The following is a 15135-nucleotide window of genomic DNA, read 5'->3' as shown; positions in this document are numbered from 1 at the left end:
CATGATACTTTCATTAACGGTTGTTTGTTAATCCACTTAATAATGAGTAACCTATTGAGGTTGAACGAGAAGTGAGTTAAATAATCCCTGATTCTGTAGGAGTAATTAGTTATACATATATTAATTTGCCTGCTTTCAAGTCAGGCACTATTTAAAAAAAAAAATCCAAGAGGGGAGGTAGCAGGAGTTTAACAGCCGTCCATTCTTTGCAACATTTTCAGAAAGCAAATGAAAATGAACCTGAAACAAGACAACAGCAGGGGCACTCATTAACTTAATACACTTTAATCTTGTGAATAGAAGCTACAGCTTGATTCATGGAATCCAGAGCTGCACACTTCCACCTCCAGCCACCTGACAGACACCTCCTCATGGGTGTTCTGGTGGCACCTCCAGTTCCGCACATCCCAATTTGAACTTATTGTGCAATGAGTATGGTCCTCGTCCTGGGCTCCCTATCTCCACGGTGTGCCACCCCATATGCACAGGCTAGTAGCCTCAGCACCATCACCCCGGGCCCGCTCCTCGGCCCCCCAAAAGTGTCAAGCTGCCACATCCTGGGGACAGTTTCATAGCAGCCACCCTGATCCCTTCTCAGTCTCTGGGATAACTCCCACTGAGGTCTCTTAACTTGCTTTGCCACCTCCATGCTCCTCTCCATGAAGTCTCCAGTCCTAGGTATGGGACTCAGCTTCGAAAACCGAGATACAGTCATCCCGCCTCAAAGCAAGCAAACCAAAAGACCCCCAAACATTTCATCCTCATCATAGTAACTAATACTGAGGACTAATTGTGTGTGAGCTCCATGCTCCGTGCTCTGCACACGTTACTGCACAAAATCCTTCCACTGAGTCCCAAACCAAACAGCTCACCAACATCTGGCCCTCCCTGCCTTGCCCACTTCATCCAGGCTTCTCCCTGGCTTTGCCAGGTGCCGTGTCAACGGTCTTTGTGTTCCCAGGACACATGGCAAGCACTGGCTGTTAAAATGCTTTCTCCTTGGCCCAAGTTTGCTTGACTCCTTTTGGTCATATGATTCTCAGCTCAAATATAAGTTTCACAAAGAAGCCTTGTGTGATGGTCCAATGCTGGCATCCCTCCTAGTATCACAGAACACTAGCACTTGTCACCCCTCTGTCATGACTTTTCTTTGTTTCCTGGTCAGCTCCCTCGGTAGAATGTAGGCTCCTCCAGGACAAAGATCATGTTCCATTTGCTCACCAGTGAGCTGCAGGAGTAGCACAGGGCCACATGATGGGGGGCACTCCATAAACAGGAGATGCATGGTTGAGAGAAGGAATGAATGAAATCACAGTTCCTGGTCAACACTCTGGAAATGGTTGCTATCACCAATATCCTAGAGCTCGTGTCTCTAATGTTTATCCTTCCCGGTGACCGGCTCTCTCCAAGCATCCAGGTCTGATGGTGTTAAATCAGGTCTGATCTGCTCAAATTTTCCCCGAGGATCATCAATCCATCACTTTTCTATCTCCTACTACGTGCAGGGAGCCATGCAGCAGGCTTAAAAAGCATCATCTCAGGTACCCTTAACAGCTACCCCCACGAGGTAGGCCCTCTTCTCCAGGGCTGCATGATGACCCTGGAGAGCACGTTTGCCTTTGTGGGCCCTTCTTCCATAAAGAGATATTTAAAATCATATATTACACAGCATCAGTTGTTTATACCAATTAGATTTGTACAAATATACCCCAGGCTGGTGTCATTATTATACTACTCATTGATATTCTGATTGATAAAGAAATGAAAACATTTTCATCGGCCCTAGACACTTTTCCCCTAAGTCAGCCCTTAGTTGTCAGTTGAGAAAACTGATGCTCCGACGGGGAAGAAAGAGCGGGGCGGAGACCCGAACCCGGGTAAAGAGGGAGTCTGAGTTTAAACTCTTTTTTTTTTAAGATTTTTATTTATTTATTCATGATTGACAGAGAGAGAGAGGCAGAGACACAGGAGGAGGGAGAAGCAGGCTCCATGCAGGGAGCCCAATGTGGGACTCGATCCCAGGACTCCAGGACTGCGCCCTGGGCTAAAGGTTAAACCGCTGAGCCACCCAGGGATCCCCCCAAATTTAAACTTATCCCAAGCTGAGACCCCTGGGACCCCGCCCAGGCGGGGGTTGGGTCCTCCCCGGGGCGGGGAGCCAGGAGCGCGCCGCTACCTCTGAGCCCCGCCCCCGCGGGGCCCCGCCCCTCGCCCAGGCCCCGCCCCTCGCCCAGGCCCCGCCCCCGCCGGTTCCCGCCGGGCCCCGGGCGCCTGGAGCCACGACTGACCTGTGCCCCGCCCCTTCCCCGGCTCCAGGCGCGCGGCCGCGGAGGGGGCGGGGCCGCGGGACCGCGCGTGCGCTCGCCCGCCCCCCCGCCGTGCGCATGCGCCCTGCTCGCGCGCGCTCACGGGAAAGGATGGCGGGGGCCGCGCCGGGCGCCATCATGGACGAGGACTACTTCGGGAGCGCGGCCGAATGGGGCGACGAGGCGGACGGTGGCCAGGTGAGGGGGGGCGCCGGGCGCCCCCGACGAGGACTGTTGGTCTCCGTCGCCGGCGGGCCGGCCCCGCCCCCGCCCCCGCCGCGCCCGGCCCCGCGGTCGCCGTGTGTCCAAGCACAGCGTGCCCCGCCCCCTCCCGCCCCGGAGCGCGCCCCCCGCGCCCCCGGGGCCCCCCTGCACACCCCAGCCGGGCGGGGGCCGGGCCGGGCGGCTCCTCCCTGGGGTCTGGGCCGCGCAGGTGCCGGCCGCCCTGGGGACCCGAGCGGCCCCGCCGACCACTCCCCGGGGGTCGCCCCGCGCCCCGCACCGGCCCTTCCGGGGCCCTGACGCGGGGACGGTGCAGACGCGGAGGAGGACCGAGCTCAGAGCCCCAACTTTGAACCACCCAAGTCCTTAAGAAGTCCCAAGCCAGCAGCATCATTGAGGGGGAAAGCGGAACTCGGGCTTTCCTGCATGTTTGCACACCGTACTTTTCAGCGCTTGGGGCCGACCCGGGCCAACCTGGGGCTCCCCTCGGTGGCCTTGAGGGGCCGGGTGTGGAGGCTGGGGAGGGTCGTCCCTGGCGGGAAGAGCAGACCTGGGGACCCCCGCCCCGCCGCTGTGGCCTGGAAGCTCAACCTGAAGCGGGTGTTCGGGATGCGGCTTCCCAGGTCCCCCCCACCCACCCCCAGACCCCAGCGGCTGGCCTGGAGGGGGGCTTGCCCGATAACGAGCACCCCTGTCGGGTGGAGGAAATGCAGAACCCACGTTCCGATGGGGGCTGTGTTCCTGGCGCCCTAAGGAGCCCCGTGTGGCGGGCCGCTGGGTGGGCGCAGCGCCGTGAGGCCTTGGAGGGAACAAGCTCCGAAGGGCCCGTGATGGCTGCTGACGAGCCTGACTTGTTGAAGAGTTTGGGGCAGGGACTTGGGTGTTTGGAGCCTCCGAGAGCCTGTGCTGCCTTGGTGCCCCCCCCCCATTAATTCCTTCCACTCGTGAGACTTTTGGGTGTTAATCTGCTCATTTTGTAAATGAGGAAAGTGCGGCAAAAAGAGCCAGTGACCTGCTCAAGGTTGCAGAACTGGCCAAGGAAAGAATGAGGTGTTCCAGCCCAGGTCGTTTTGTCTCCACTCAAGATGCTGGACGCCCGACGTGTTCCCCACACGAGCTTTGTGACGGCTTCTTGTGACGGCTTCGAGCATCCTGCTCCCAACGCCCTAGTGCTGGTCACATTGAGCCTTCAAGTCACAGAGTGTTACAACTGAGGCACATGGCAGGGCCATCGAGAGCAGTGCCCTCGTTTCATAACCTGACAGTCCGGCTTAAGGCCCTGTCTTATGCAGCGAGGAATGGCAGGGGGCTACGGAGTTGAGACTGGAGATGAAAGTCTCGACTTTAATCATGATCGAAATTCACCCCCCACTGACCCTGATAGGTTCTCAGCGATGAGAAGGGTGGACCAGATGTTCACTTCTTAGAGGAGGAAGTCAAGATAGGTGACTGAAGGGGCGACGTGAGCTGGATTTTGAAAGACAGCGGCAGGGCAATTTGGGAGACGCATTCTGTTCACTTGATGCCATGTTACTGGATTTGAGAGGCAGGAAGTTGTGTAAAGAGGCTACAGTGATATTAAATCCAGATGGTAGAAGCTAAGAGCCACATTGAAAGGCAAGTAGTTTAGTCTGGCTTCAGCTTGTCAATGGGGACTGGCAAGAGGGGAGACTGGCCAGGTGAACGAGTGAAAGGTTGAGTCGTGCTGGAGGTGGGAGATCTCTGAGGGAGACTGGAAACTTTAAGCAAGAGAGAGATACCAGGTTTGTGGTTTACGAAGACCATTGTGGCATCCGTTGTGGAAGACACTTGAAGGAAGGAATGAAACTGAGTCGTTAGGGACGTATTGCTACTGCAGGCAATTCACAAAATAAGGAATGGTGAAGATGGAAAGAAGGGCCAGATTGGATGTCTATGTGGGAGACAGAATTGGTGGGTCTTTCTGATGGGGTGTGGGGGTGGGGTGAGGGAGCAGCACCTGAGGATGACTCCTGGCTTTGTGGGTTTGGGGTAACAGGTAGATGATGGAATTCTTTTTTTTTTTTAAGATTTTATTTATTTATTCATGATAGCCACACAGAGAGAGACAAAGAGGCAGAGACACAGGCAGAGGGAGAAGCAGGCTCCATGCAGGGAGCCCGACGTGGGATTTGATCCCGCGTCTCCAGGATCGTGCCCCGGGCCAAAGGCAGGCGCCAAACTGCTGCGCCACCCAGGGGTCCCAGATGATGGAATTCTTTACTAAAATATAGGTTGCAGGAAGATCTGTTTAGAGGTCAGTTTTGGACCTAATGAGTTTGGAGAACTAGTGGACATCCGGATGGAAATGAGAGTAGACTGCTGACACTCCGAGCCTGGAGCGCAAGAGAAAGATCCAGGCTAAATTCTAGATTTATGAACAGGGAGGTGGCATTACCCAAGAGAAGATGTAGAAGAGAACAGGGCCCAGGGCAGAAGCCCGAGAATACAGACACAAGGATGAGTCTCAGGGTAAAGGCCAGCCTTCCCTCACAGCCTTGCTTAAGGCTCGCCACACAAGTAAGGTCTGAGAGAAGGACGCCCCAGGCTCCAGAGAAGGAATCAGTGTCCAGAGCACTGCCTGCAGAATGTTAGTCTAGACCAGGAATGGGCAGGCTTTTCTGGAAAGGGCCAGATAGTAAACATGGTAGGCCCTGCAGGTCCCTGTCACAACTGCTTCACTCTCCCATTACAGGGGGAAGGCAGCCAGAGACCATACGTACAATTAAAAAAAAAAATTGGGGATCCCTGGGTGGCGCAGCGGTTTAGCGCCTGCCTTTGGCCCAGGGCGCGATCCTGGAGACCTGGGATCGAATCCCACGTCGGGCTCCCGGTGCATGGAGCCTGCTTCTCCCTCTGCCCCCTCTCCTCTCTCTCTCTCTCTCTCTCTCTCTGTGTGTGTGTGTGTGTGTGTGACTATCATAAATAAATAAAAAATTAAATAAATAAATAAATAAATAAATAAATAAATAAATAAATAAAAATTAATGGGTATGGCTGGGCTCCAATAAAACTTTATTTACAAAACCAGAAGGACTGTATTTGGCCCTGAGCCATGGTTTGCGGGTTCCTGGTCCAGGTCTTACCCCATCATGTTAGTCGCGTGGAGGTTGGTCTCCTAGTTTGTGAAGTCCTTCGGCAGAAAAAGCCATTATCTTGTCATATGCCCTAGGTTTCCTGGTGACAAGTACAGGGCTCAGTTAGAGTAAGCACCTAAAGCATCTGCTTGTTAGCTGGGATGACAGCATTCACGCTGGACAGACGTTAATGTCATCACATCATCATCTTGCTATGTTCTTGGATTCAGTGACTTGCCCAAGGTCGTTTCCACCCGGCACAGGGACTAGTATCTAGCCAGGCGTGCTGATTTAAGACAAGTCCGTGATCGTCACTTGTTAACAGCATATTGATAGCTTATGCTTTCAGGAGTCACTGCATCAGTCTATGTTGGAGGAAAGCGTTAAATGGCACATATGAAATAGTAGTTATGAAAACAATAATAACTAGTATCTATTGAACTCGTATTAACTGACAGGTACTCTGCTTGGTTCTTCCAGAAATTAGATTACAGAGTCCTTACAACAGACAGATGGAGCAGTCGCTATTGTTATCTTTACTAGAGGAGGCAATGGCCACGCCGAGAGCCTAGTGTGCCACAGTGGAGGCACGATACAAGCCCACTTGCTATGGTGCTGGATTCCATTTTCTTAGCCACTTGCCCAGCCCACTTCATGAGACTTACGAAAGTCAAGGAAACAATGTGTGGGGTACACTTTGGGAAAGGACAGGGTCATACAGATTTAAGGTAAGATTACAGGATACTTCTATTAATGAAAAAAATAGCGCGGCTCTTTTTATCCCCAGCAGGAGGATGATTATGGAGAGGGAGAAGATGACGCAGAGGTCCAGCAAGAATGCCTACATAAGTTTTCTACCCGGGATTATATAATGGAGCCCTCCATCTTTAACACTCTGAAGAGGTGTGTGAGAAAAGTCATTTGTATTGGGAGGAGGCTGGGGGTAACTTAGAGATAGTTTGTAATGGATCCAGAGGATGGTCTGCAAAAGTGAGAATAATGTGGTTTTGGAATGGGAGGCTTCTAGTGCCCCGCTTCCCTTTAAAAACCTTAATAGCCTAGCTATCCTGTCATTGATGGATAGCCATTGATGGATGCCTGTCTATATTCATTTGCGTGCCATAGCTTTTCTGTTACTTTTTCTAGGTATTTTCAGGCAGGTGGTTCTCCGGAGAATGTTATCCAGCTCTTATCTGAAAACTACACTGCCGTGGCCCAGACTGTCAACCTGCTGGCTGAGTGGCTCATTCAGACAGGTGCTGTGTGGGTGGCTTGTCACTCCCCCTCCTCCCAACTTTTTAATAGACCTTTGGATCATTATAATTCTGATAAATTGGAAAGGTCTTGTTTGTTTTCCTGGTTTTTAGGACTTCTGTAAGTAGGAACTGAACTTCTTACCCATCTTCGTCTGCTTGATTCTTACCTTTGATTCAATAATTGAGGTTTACAGATAGCCTGCAAACGTGATTCTTATTGAGCTGTTTGCCCTACCCTGTTGTAGAATTATAGGATTATATAGTATATGTTCAATGTGACATTTTTAAGAGATCTCTTATAGCAAGAAGTAATTGATGGATAATTTAGGACTGGGCATGATTATGGCTTTTAGCTAACATGATCAAAGTAGAGCCTGTAAGTCCACTGAGCTGGGTATGGATGACATGATGGAGCGGGCGCTGCCCAGAAGGCAGCAGGTTCATTGCTACCACAGCACTTAGAGACAGTGTGCCTCTCGTGACTGGCATCTGCTCTCTTCCACCCAGTCAGTATGTTTTTCCATCTTCCTGCCTGTTCATGGTGGCAGTTTCTCCTTGTCCTAACTGGGCCTTCTGAGATGCCACTGTCCTTTGCAAGTAGGCAGACATCCTTGTGCGTTTTGCCCTGAGCTCCATTTAGAGTCTTACCCCTGAATATAAATGGTAATAAATGGTAATAATGTATTTTATGAGAAGTCCCAAATTCCAAGCGGTCAGAAGCAGTTCTGTGGTCTCTGGTTCACATGTGGACTCTGGCCCTGTCTGCATTTCCTACAACTTGAGGGTTCGCTTGTTCCCATCTGCCTGTTTTCATTTTCTTTCAGGTGTTGAGCCAGTACAGGTTCAGGAAACTGTGGAAAATCATTTGAAGAGTTTACTGATCAAACATTTCGATCCTCGCAAAGCAGATTCTATTTTTACTGAAGAAGGAGAGGTGAGATGTCTGTCTTCTGTCTCTAATAATGGGTCCTAGGATCTTTTGTTCCCTCCACATGAATAGTGGGAATGTGGGGTGTTGTGCGAGTGATGTAAAGAGTTGGGTCCTAAAATCAGGATGTGGGACGAGTTGCATCAAGTCAGAACTGCCCTTTAAATGCTCCGTGTGGTGTAGTCAGCTCTTGCGTGCCGAGAGGTGCACAGCTGGGAAGAGGAATAGCAGACTCACACCTCCCGTTTCCTGCTGACTCTGGAGCGCAGGCTCTGTGAGTGGAGTGCTCTAGTCGTCTGGGTGCCCTAGGAAGCAGATGCCAAGATGGGATTCTCTGTGCGGGAGAGAATGGCGGACATGCCTGTGAGAAGACCGGCAGGGCCCAGAGTCGTGATGCACATGTGGCCCCTAAGGCAGGACGGAGGCAAGGAAGGTTGGAGATGAAGAGCCCTAGGTGACAGTGCAGTTTTCAGAAAGTTTCTGCAGAGTCAGGGCATCTTCAAGCCACAGTTGCCTGTCACTGAGCCCCATGTCTCCTGGGGCAGGCCTGCCTGAGGAGCCCTGCCGCCCTCATTTGGTGGCTGGGAGTATCCAGTGGGAAGCCTGGCCTTGGCACAAATGGGAGGTAGACTCAGAGTCGGCCCTTGGGTCTATCAGTCAACAGGAGGGGAGCCACCCCCCATGGTGATGGACTAAACCACTGTGCTGTCCAATGGCCTTTTTCTCCTGCTGAGGGCACGCAGCTGATGGAATGGGCATTACTTGTGTGTGTGCCACAGCCCCACTCCACGTGCTTGCCTAGATTCTCGCGTGTCTCCCAGAAGCGCCTTCCAATATGCTCTTGTGTGTGGTTGAGTCTTCCAGAAGCTCTGAGTGGGCCTTCAGGGCTTCGGCACTGCCACTCAGCCACCCGTGTGGCACCACCAACTCCGGATCAGCTTCCTCTGCTGGGACTCAGGGCTGGAGTTAGATGCTCTCAGGGACTCTTCCAGCTGGAATATCCAGTGATTGTTTATACGATATCATCTTCACTTAAGCTCGAGCTAGGCCTTTTATCTTGCCATCTGTTTGTTTATTGGCAGACCCCAGCTTGGCTTGAACAAATGATTGCACACACCACGTGGAGAGATCTTTTTTATAAACTGGCTGAAGCCCATCCAGACTGTTTGATGCTTAACTTCACTATTAAGGTAGGAAGAGTACTAGAGTCACAGAAAAGATAAAAGTATTGATGAGCAAGAGGTATTTTGGGTTGGTTGAGAGGTGGTCTTTCTTCTGCAAGGTCATATCTGCTTTTTGGTAAAGGTCTCCATCACTTCACTAAGTCTGAACAATAGGAAAGAAAAGCATAGAATATGTATCTGTGGGGTTTTTTTTTATGATTTTATTTTAGGGGCGCCTGGGTGGCCCATTCACTGAAGCATCTGCCTTTGGCTCAGGTCATGATCCCAGGGTCCTCGGATCAAGCCCCATGTCAGGCGCCCCGCTCAGTGGGGAGCCTGCTTCTCTTTCTCCCTACTGTTCTCCTTGCTCATGCTCTTTCTCTGTCAAATAAACAAAATCGTCAAAACATTTTTTTAAAGTTCAAAAGATTTTATTTTTAAGTAATCTCCACACCCAGTGTGGGGCTCGAACTTAAAACCCTAAGATCAAGAGTCACATGCTCCACTGATTGAGCCAGTCAGGCGCCCCCATATCTGTGTTTTTGGATCAACATGAACTATGTTTTAGAATTTGGCAAGAACATATTTATAGAATTTGTTGTGTGCTGAGAGGAATCTTTAAGATTCTTGGTTTGGGGCGCCTGGCTGACTCAGTTGGAGCATGCGACTCTTGATCTCGGGGTCATGAGTTCAAGCCCCACATTGGGCACAGAGGGTTACTTAAAAAAAAAAAAGAATGTCTGGTTTGTCTCTTTCATGTGACACATGAAGAAACCAAGATGGGATGGTTAGCCTGGGCCACAGACCTAGTTAGTGGCAAGGCAGGGGTCAGAATAAAGGTTTGAGACCTGAGACCAGTGATTGCTTGTCCCACCTTACCACAAACACTGATGACAAGCCAACTTTCTATGAAATGTGTGGTTACCACCTGTTGACACTTTGTCTGGTTTCTTGTGTTTGTATTGTAGCTTATTTCTGATGCAGGGTACCAAGGGGAGATTACCAGCGTGTCCACAGCCTGCCAGCAGTTGGAAGTGTTTTCTAGAGTACTCCGTACCTCTTTAGCTACAATTTTGGATGGAGGAGAGGAAAACCTGGAAAAAAATCTCCCTGAGTTTGCTGTAAGTTCTTTATTTTGAATGTCTCAGATTAGAAGGAAGCTGCTTTAGGTTGTGCATATTCAAACTTGAAATGTTTCTTCCATGTAGATAATATCCAGGTCAGAAGGCCTGTTCCAGCATAATAACTTGCATGCAAAAAAGAGTAAGGGTCTGGCTCTTTTTGTCAACGCTTGTCATTGCTGCCATCTTGAAACCCCAAACTCTCTCCCCATGCAATTTTTCAGAAGATGGTGTGCCACGGGGAGCACACGTACCTGTTTGCCCAGGCCATGATGTCTGTGCTGGCCCAAGAAGAGCAAGGCGGCTCTGCCGTGTGCAGGATTGCTCAGGAAGTGCAGCGCTTTGCCCAGGAGAAGTGAGAGGCGGTTTTTTTGTTGTTGTTGTTTTGTTTTGTTTTTTTTTACTTGCCCTAGTCCTAATGAGGTTCTTTCTGTGAAATTCTCTCCCCACTTCCTTGGCCCTTTCTTCACAACCAGAGACTCTAGGTCCTCCCGTTTTGACAGATAACTTCCTTTTACCTAGTAGAGCTGGGAAAAAAGTCAGGGCAATTTTAAATTAGAGAGCTTGCTTTCTGAAGTTTGGCTTTGATGAGTGTTTTGTAAAATAATTGATTATTGTTCAAGTATTTGTGAACCTATATTTTCATGTATTAGGACTCGTCAATAGCAAATAATAGTAGTTCTGAAACAGTACCCCATAGTCTAGTTGTTGTGTCATCGTCCATATCATACAGAACAAAATGAGCGCTTGTGAGCATTCTTCTCCACTAATGGAATCTTAATAATACATTAAAAGTGTGTGGCTCCTTTTGGAAAGTCTGCAAGCCACATCCAGTCACTCTTTCCCAGTTAGCTATACATGCTGTTTTCATGGATCTGTCAGGGTCCCAGCAAATGACAGTAATATGAAAAACAAAGGGACCCAGATAGTCCCAAATGTTAGGTTTGAAAAAGGAAGGAGAGAGACAGAGGAGGAAGGAGAGGACAGGGCAGGGTGCCACCTTCTTAACAATGGGAAATATGCTTTTTTTCATCAAGGGGTCATGATGCCAGTCAGATCACATTAGCCCTGGGCACCGCTGCCTCCTACCCCAGGGCTAGTCAGGCCCTTGGGGCTATGCTGTCCAAAGGAGCCCTGAATCCGGCTGACATCACAGTCCTGTTCAAGATGTTCACAAGCATGGACCCACCTCCTGTTGAACTCGTAAGTTGCTTTCATTTTGCTAATAAGGCAAGACACCCTCCATGCTGATGAGAAGGGTTATTTTCAAAAGACTGTGTTTCTCTGAAGTCACTGAGTACAGATCTGTGTTGCAATGTTTCTGGCCTTCTCTTTCTCATCCCGTCCTCAGCCCTCACACACACTGGGTCATCTGCTGGGCTGAGCGCTGGAGGGCGGATGAGTGGGCATGCCCTCACTCCTGCCCTAAGAGTATGTGGGCCTTCCTGACATCCCTTCTGTGCATTCCTTTCCCATGATGCTGTGCGTCTCCTCAGATCCGGGTGCCCGCCTTCCTGGACCTGTTCATGCAGTCACTCTTTAAACCGGGGGCCAGAATCAACCAGGACCACAAGCACAAATACATTCATATTTTGGCCTACGCAGCAAGCGTGGTTGAAACCTGGAAGAAGGTACTCCCCGTTCTGAGAATTTGTGGGCTTTTAGGCAGACAGGGAACCTCCTCTTTCTGGTAGTATTTGGGAATTTTGGCTGCAAGAAGTCATGAGCCCAACTAGTGTCAAAAATACCTTTTCTAGTGTCCATGCATGCTAAATCTCTCAAGGAAATGTGCATGGGGGTCTGTGTATACTTCTTCAAACTGGAATTGAAAGTGCAGCTAGAGAAACCAAACAGGTCTCGCTCAGTACCAGACCCAGTCTCACTGGCTGGTTTCTGCAAGCTGGCTGACTGGGGGTGGTGCTAGCTGAGTCCCAGGGATGGGGAGGGTTTGCAGGGAGGGGTGGCCGGTAGCAGATCACCCCCACCCTGCAAGGCCGCACACGCTGTCGGGATTCACAGACGTGTGTGTATATGTATGTGCTCAGAACAAGCGTGTGGGCATCAACAAGGACGAACTGAAGTCAACGTCAAAAGCCGTGGAGACCGTGCACAACTTGTGCTGTAACGAGAACAAAGGGGCCTCTGAACTAGTGGCAGAGCTGAGCACACTTTATCAGTGTATCAGGTGAGCCAAAGAAAGCTACTTAATCTTTCTGAGTTATTTTATTAAAAACCAAAAAAAAAAAAAAATAGGGTCACTTAGGTGGCTCAGTTGGTTAGATGTCTGCCTTCGGCTCAGCTCATGATCCCAGAGTCTGGGACCAGCCCCACATGAGGCTCTCTGCTCAGCAGGGAGTCTGCTTTTCCCTCTCCCTCTGCCCCTTGCCCATGCTTATGCTCTCGCTCGCTCTCAAATAAATAGAATGTTTAAGGGAAAAAAAGGTAAAAAAAATACATAACAAAAGCTTCAGAGATACTGAGTTTATGTTTTCTTTCTAAAATGTATATAGAGGGATGCCTGGGTGGTTGAGCGTCTGCCCTGGGTTCAGGGCATATCCTGCAATCCCGGGATCGAGTCCCACATCAGGCTCCCCGCAGGGAGCCTGCTTCTCCCTCTGCCCATGTCTCTGCCTCTCTCTGTCTGTGTCTCTCATGAGTAAACAAAACAAAACACCCACATCCAAAATGTATGTAGAGAACTTTAAACTTTCAGCAGCGTGAGTAATTTTCAGGCACTTACCTGCCAGAAATCTGTTCATAAATAAGCCCAAGAAAAAGGAAGAGCAACCAGAATTTCAAAAGCTGCTTTGAAGGAAAGGGTCTCTTTCCAGTACACGTCAGGCCGACAAGGTATTGCTTAGATGGAAATGACTTGTGACCATAGCTGTGGTATGAACACACACGTCCGTTAAGAAAGCTTACAGGCAGGCGATCTTGGGCGTTCCAGTCTCTCCCCTGTTAATTTGCACTCAGGACAAGGAAGGGGCTTGCTAAATAGGACGTCAGCCAGTCTAGGCTTCCTGAGTGTTCTGCATCTTGATCTTGTCCTTCTAAACCAACGAAGTAGTTTAAGGTAGGCCAGCCACGGAGTCTGGGTTCTTGTACGACACGTGGAGTGGATGCTGGCCTCCTCAGACTGTCTCACAGGCAAGCATCTCCCTGGCAGAGCATGTTGGGAGTGACTTGCTGGGATAGGTGGAGCAGCGGTGGCTTTTTAAACCTTCCGAACTGTTTAGTGCGGTGTTTTGTTAGCTTCATGTAAAGGAAGCACCGCGCCTTGCTCTTATGTGCAGGTTTCCGGTGGTGGCAATGGGTGTGCTGAAGTGGGTGGACTGGACTGTGTCAGAGCCGAGGTACTTCCAGCTGCAGACCGACCACACCCCCATGCACCTGGCCTTGCTGGATGAGGTAGGAGGGCCTCGGGGCACGGATGGTGCTGCTCATCTGTCCTGCCAGGACAGCCGTCACCCGCGGCAGGAGCTGCTCAGTACAGGGCTGGTTACTTTCTATCCTCAGTGAGGATGTTCCTTTTAAGAACTAGTTTTGTTGGCTCCATAGACTTCCAACTTTTAGCAAGTGTTTTTCAAAGGCTGAGGAATGGCACAGAAGCTGAAGGGCTGAGTGCTGAGGACTGCCATCGTCGGCGACCTGTGACCGTGATGACGGTCCTCCGCACCGCGGTGAGCCCAGAGATCCAGCCGTGCTCAGTGCGGCTCCCTCTGGCATGTTTGTAGATCAGCACCTGCCACCAGCTCCTGCACCCCCAGGTCCTGCAGCTGCTAGTTAAGCTTTTTGAGACTGAGCACTCCCAGCTGGACGTGATGGAGCAGGTGAGCAGGTGGCCCATGGGGTTGTGGAGGCTGGTGGGGAGGACCCGCTGTAACAGGTCTGCCCCCCTCCCCCCCCACAGCTCGAGTTGAAGAAGACCCTGTTGGACAGGATGGTTCACCTGCTGAGTCGAGGTTATGTACTTCCTGTTGTCAGTTACATCCGAAAGTGTCTGGAGAAGCTGGACACTGACATTTCACTCATTCGCTATTTTGTAACCGAGGTCAGCAATACACCATTTGTTTCATGTTTCATACTCTTAACACTAGTGGTGCCTTTTGGCTTAAGTTTAGTTCAGTTTGTACCTAACCCTGAGAACTGTGCTTTCTGATAATTGCGGTGACGGCAGTGATTAGTTCCCAAGCACCTCCCTGCTGCAGGAGCCATATTCTGTGTTTTACCTACATAACCACCTGGGTGTCGTAGTGTTGGAGACGCGTGTGGTCACGGGGAGGGGGAGGGAGGGTTCTCCAAACTGATTGCCATCTCGTCACATGTTGGCGGGATGCCGCCCGCAGGCTGTGCGGGGAGTGACCTGGTCTTCTCTCCCCCAGGTACTAGATGTCATTGCTCCTCCGTACACGTCTGATTTTGTGCAGCTTTTCCTCCCCATCTTGGAAAATGACAGCATCGCTGGCACCATTAAAACAGAAGGAGAACATGACCCTGTGACGGAATTTATAGGTAGGATTGATGCACATGCCCCTCTGCTACAACCTTAAGCGTCATCAGTCACCTCCTGTTTCTAAGCCGCGGCCGATTTTCCTTGTTGTAAAAGCTCACTGCAAGTCCAGCTTCATCCTGGTGAACTGAGAGCATCCGTCAGAGCTGACACAGAACATTCCAGAGACCAGCTGTGGGAAAGCCCTCCCAGAAGCTCCTGCTTGAAGAGGCCCCGTCAGCGTCCTGGGACTTGGGCTCTGGTGGGAGGAGGGGCTGTGGGTAGCGCCGCTAGTGCAGCCACCATGTGTCCATCTCCTCGGAGTCAGGGCTGCCCTGCACCCTGTGGCCATGTCCTCCCCCCACCTCCATCCCCCAGCACAGGATCTGGGCACCCCCTGCCCCACAGAGGCGGGGAGCTCAGAACCTGAGACTTGTAGGTGAACCACCTTCCAAGGTGACTTTTCTTACAAGAGCCCGGTTGGTGATACTTTATTGTCATTGTTTTAATTTTCCAAGAATAAATTTGAAAACCTTTCTGCTGGATTGGCAGGTG

At 50.7% G+C, this 15135-nt stretch overlaps 1 protein-coding gene across 2 annotated transcripts; it reads left to right on the top strand.

Annotated features, from left to right (window-relative positions):
* Nucleotides 1-2404: 2404 nt before the first annotated feature.
* NELFCD (negative elongation factor complex member C/D) lies at nucleotides 2405-15125 on the top strand. 2 transcript variants are annotated; one of them, XM_055301849.1, is made up of 15 exons: nucleotides 2405-2504; nucleotides 6414-6526; nucleotides 6770-6879; nucleotides 7704-7813; nucleotides 8890-8997; nucleotides 9939-10091; nucleotides 10316-10446; nucleotides 11129-11294; nucleotides 11588-11722; nucleotides 12137-12276; nucleotides 13385-13499; nucleotides 13826-13921; nucleotides 14002-14142; nucleotides 14474-14603; nucleotides 14698-15125. In XM_055301849.1, exons 1-15 carry the CDS (start codon nucleotides 2418-2420, stop codon nucleotides 14730-14732), a joined length of 1770 nt encoding a protein of 589 aa, XP_055157824.1. In that variant the 5' UTR covers nucleotides 2405-2417; the 3' UTR covers nucleotides 14733-15125. The 2 variants fall into 2 exon arrangements, with proteins under 2 accessions (XP_055157824.1, XP_055157816.1); XM_055301841.1 differs by having other exon boundaries at nucleotides 6411-6526.
* The last annotated feature ends 10 nt before the right edge of the window (nucleotides 15126-15135 follow it).

This window comes from Nyctereutes procyonoides, unplaced genomic scaffold (genome assembly GCF_905146905.1).
Source record: "Nyctereutes procyonoides isolate TBG_1078 unplaced genomic scaffold, NYPRO_anot_genome, whole genome shotgun sequence".
Classification (NCBI taxonomy): domain Eukaryota; kingdom Metazoa; phylum Chordata; class Mammalia; order Carnivora; family Canidae; genus Nyctereutes; species Nyctereutes procyonoides.
Note: the sequence above shows the minus strand (reverse complement) of the source record. Positions and strands in the feature narration are given on the sequence as shown.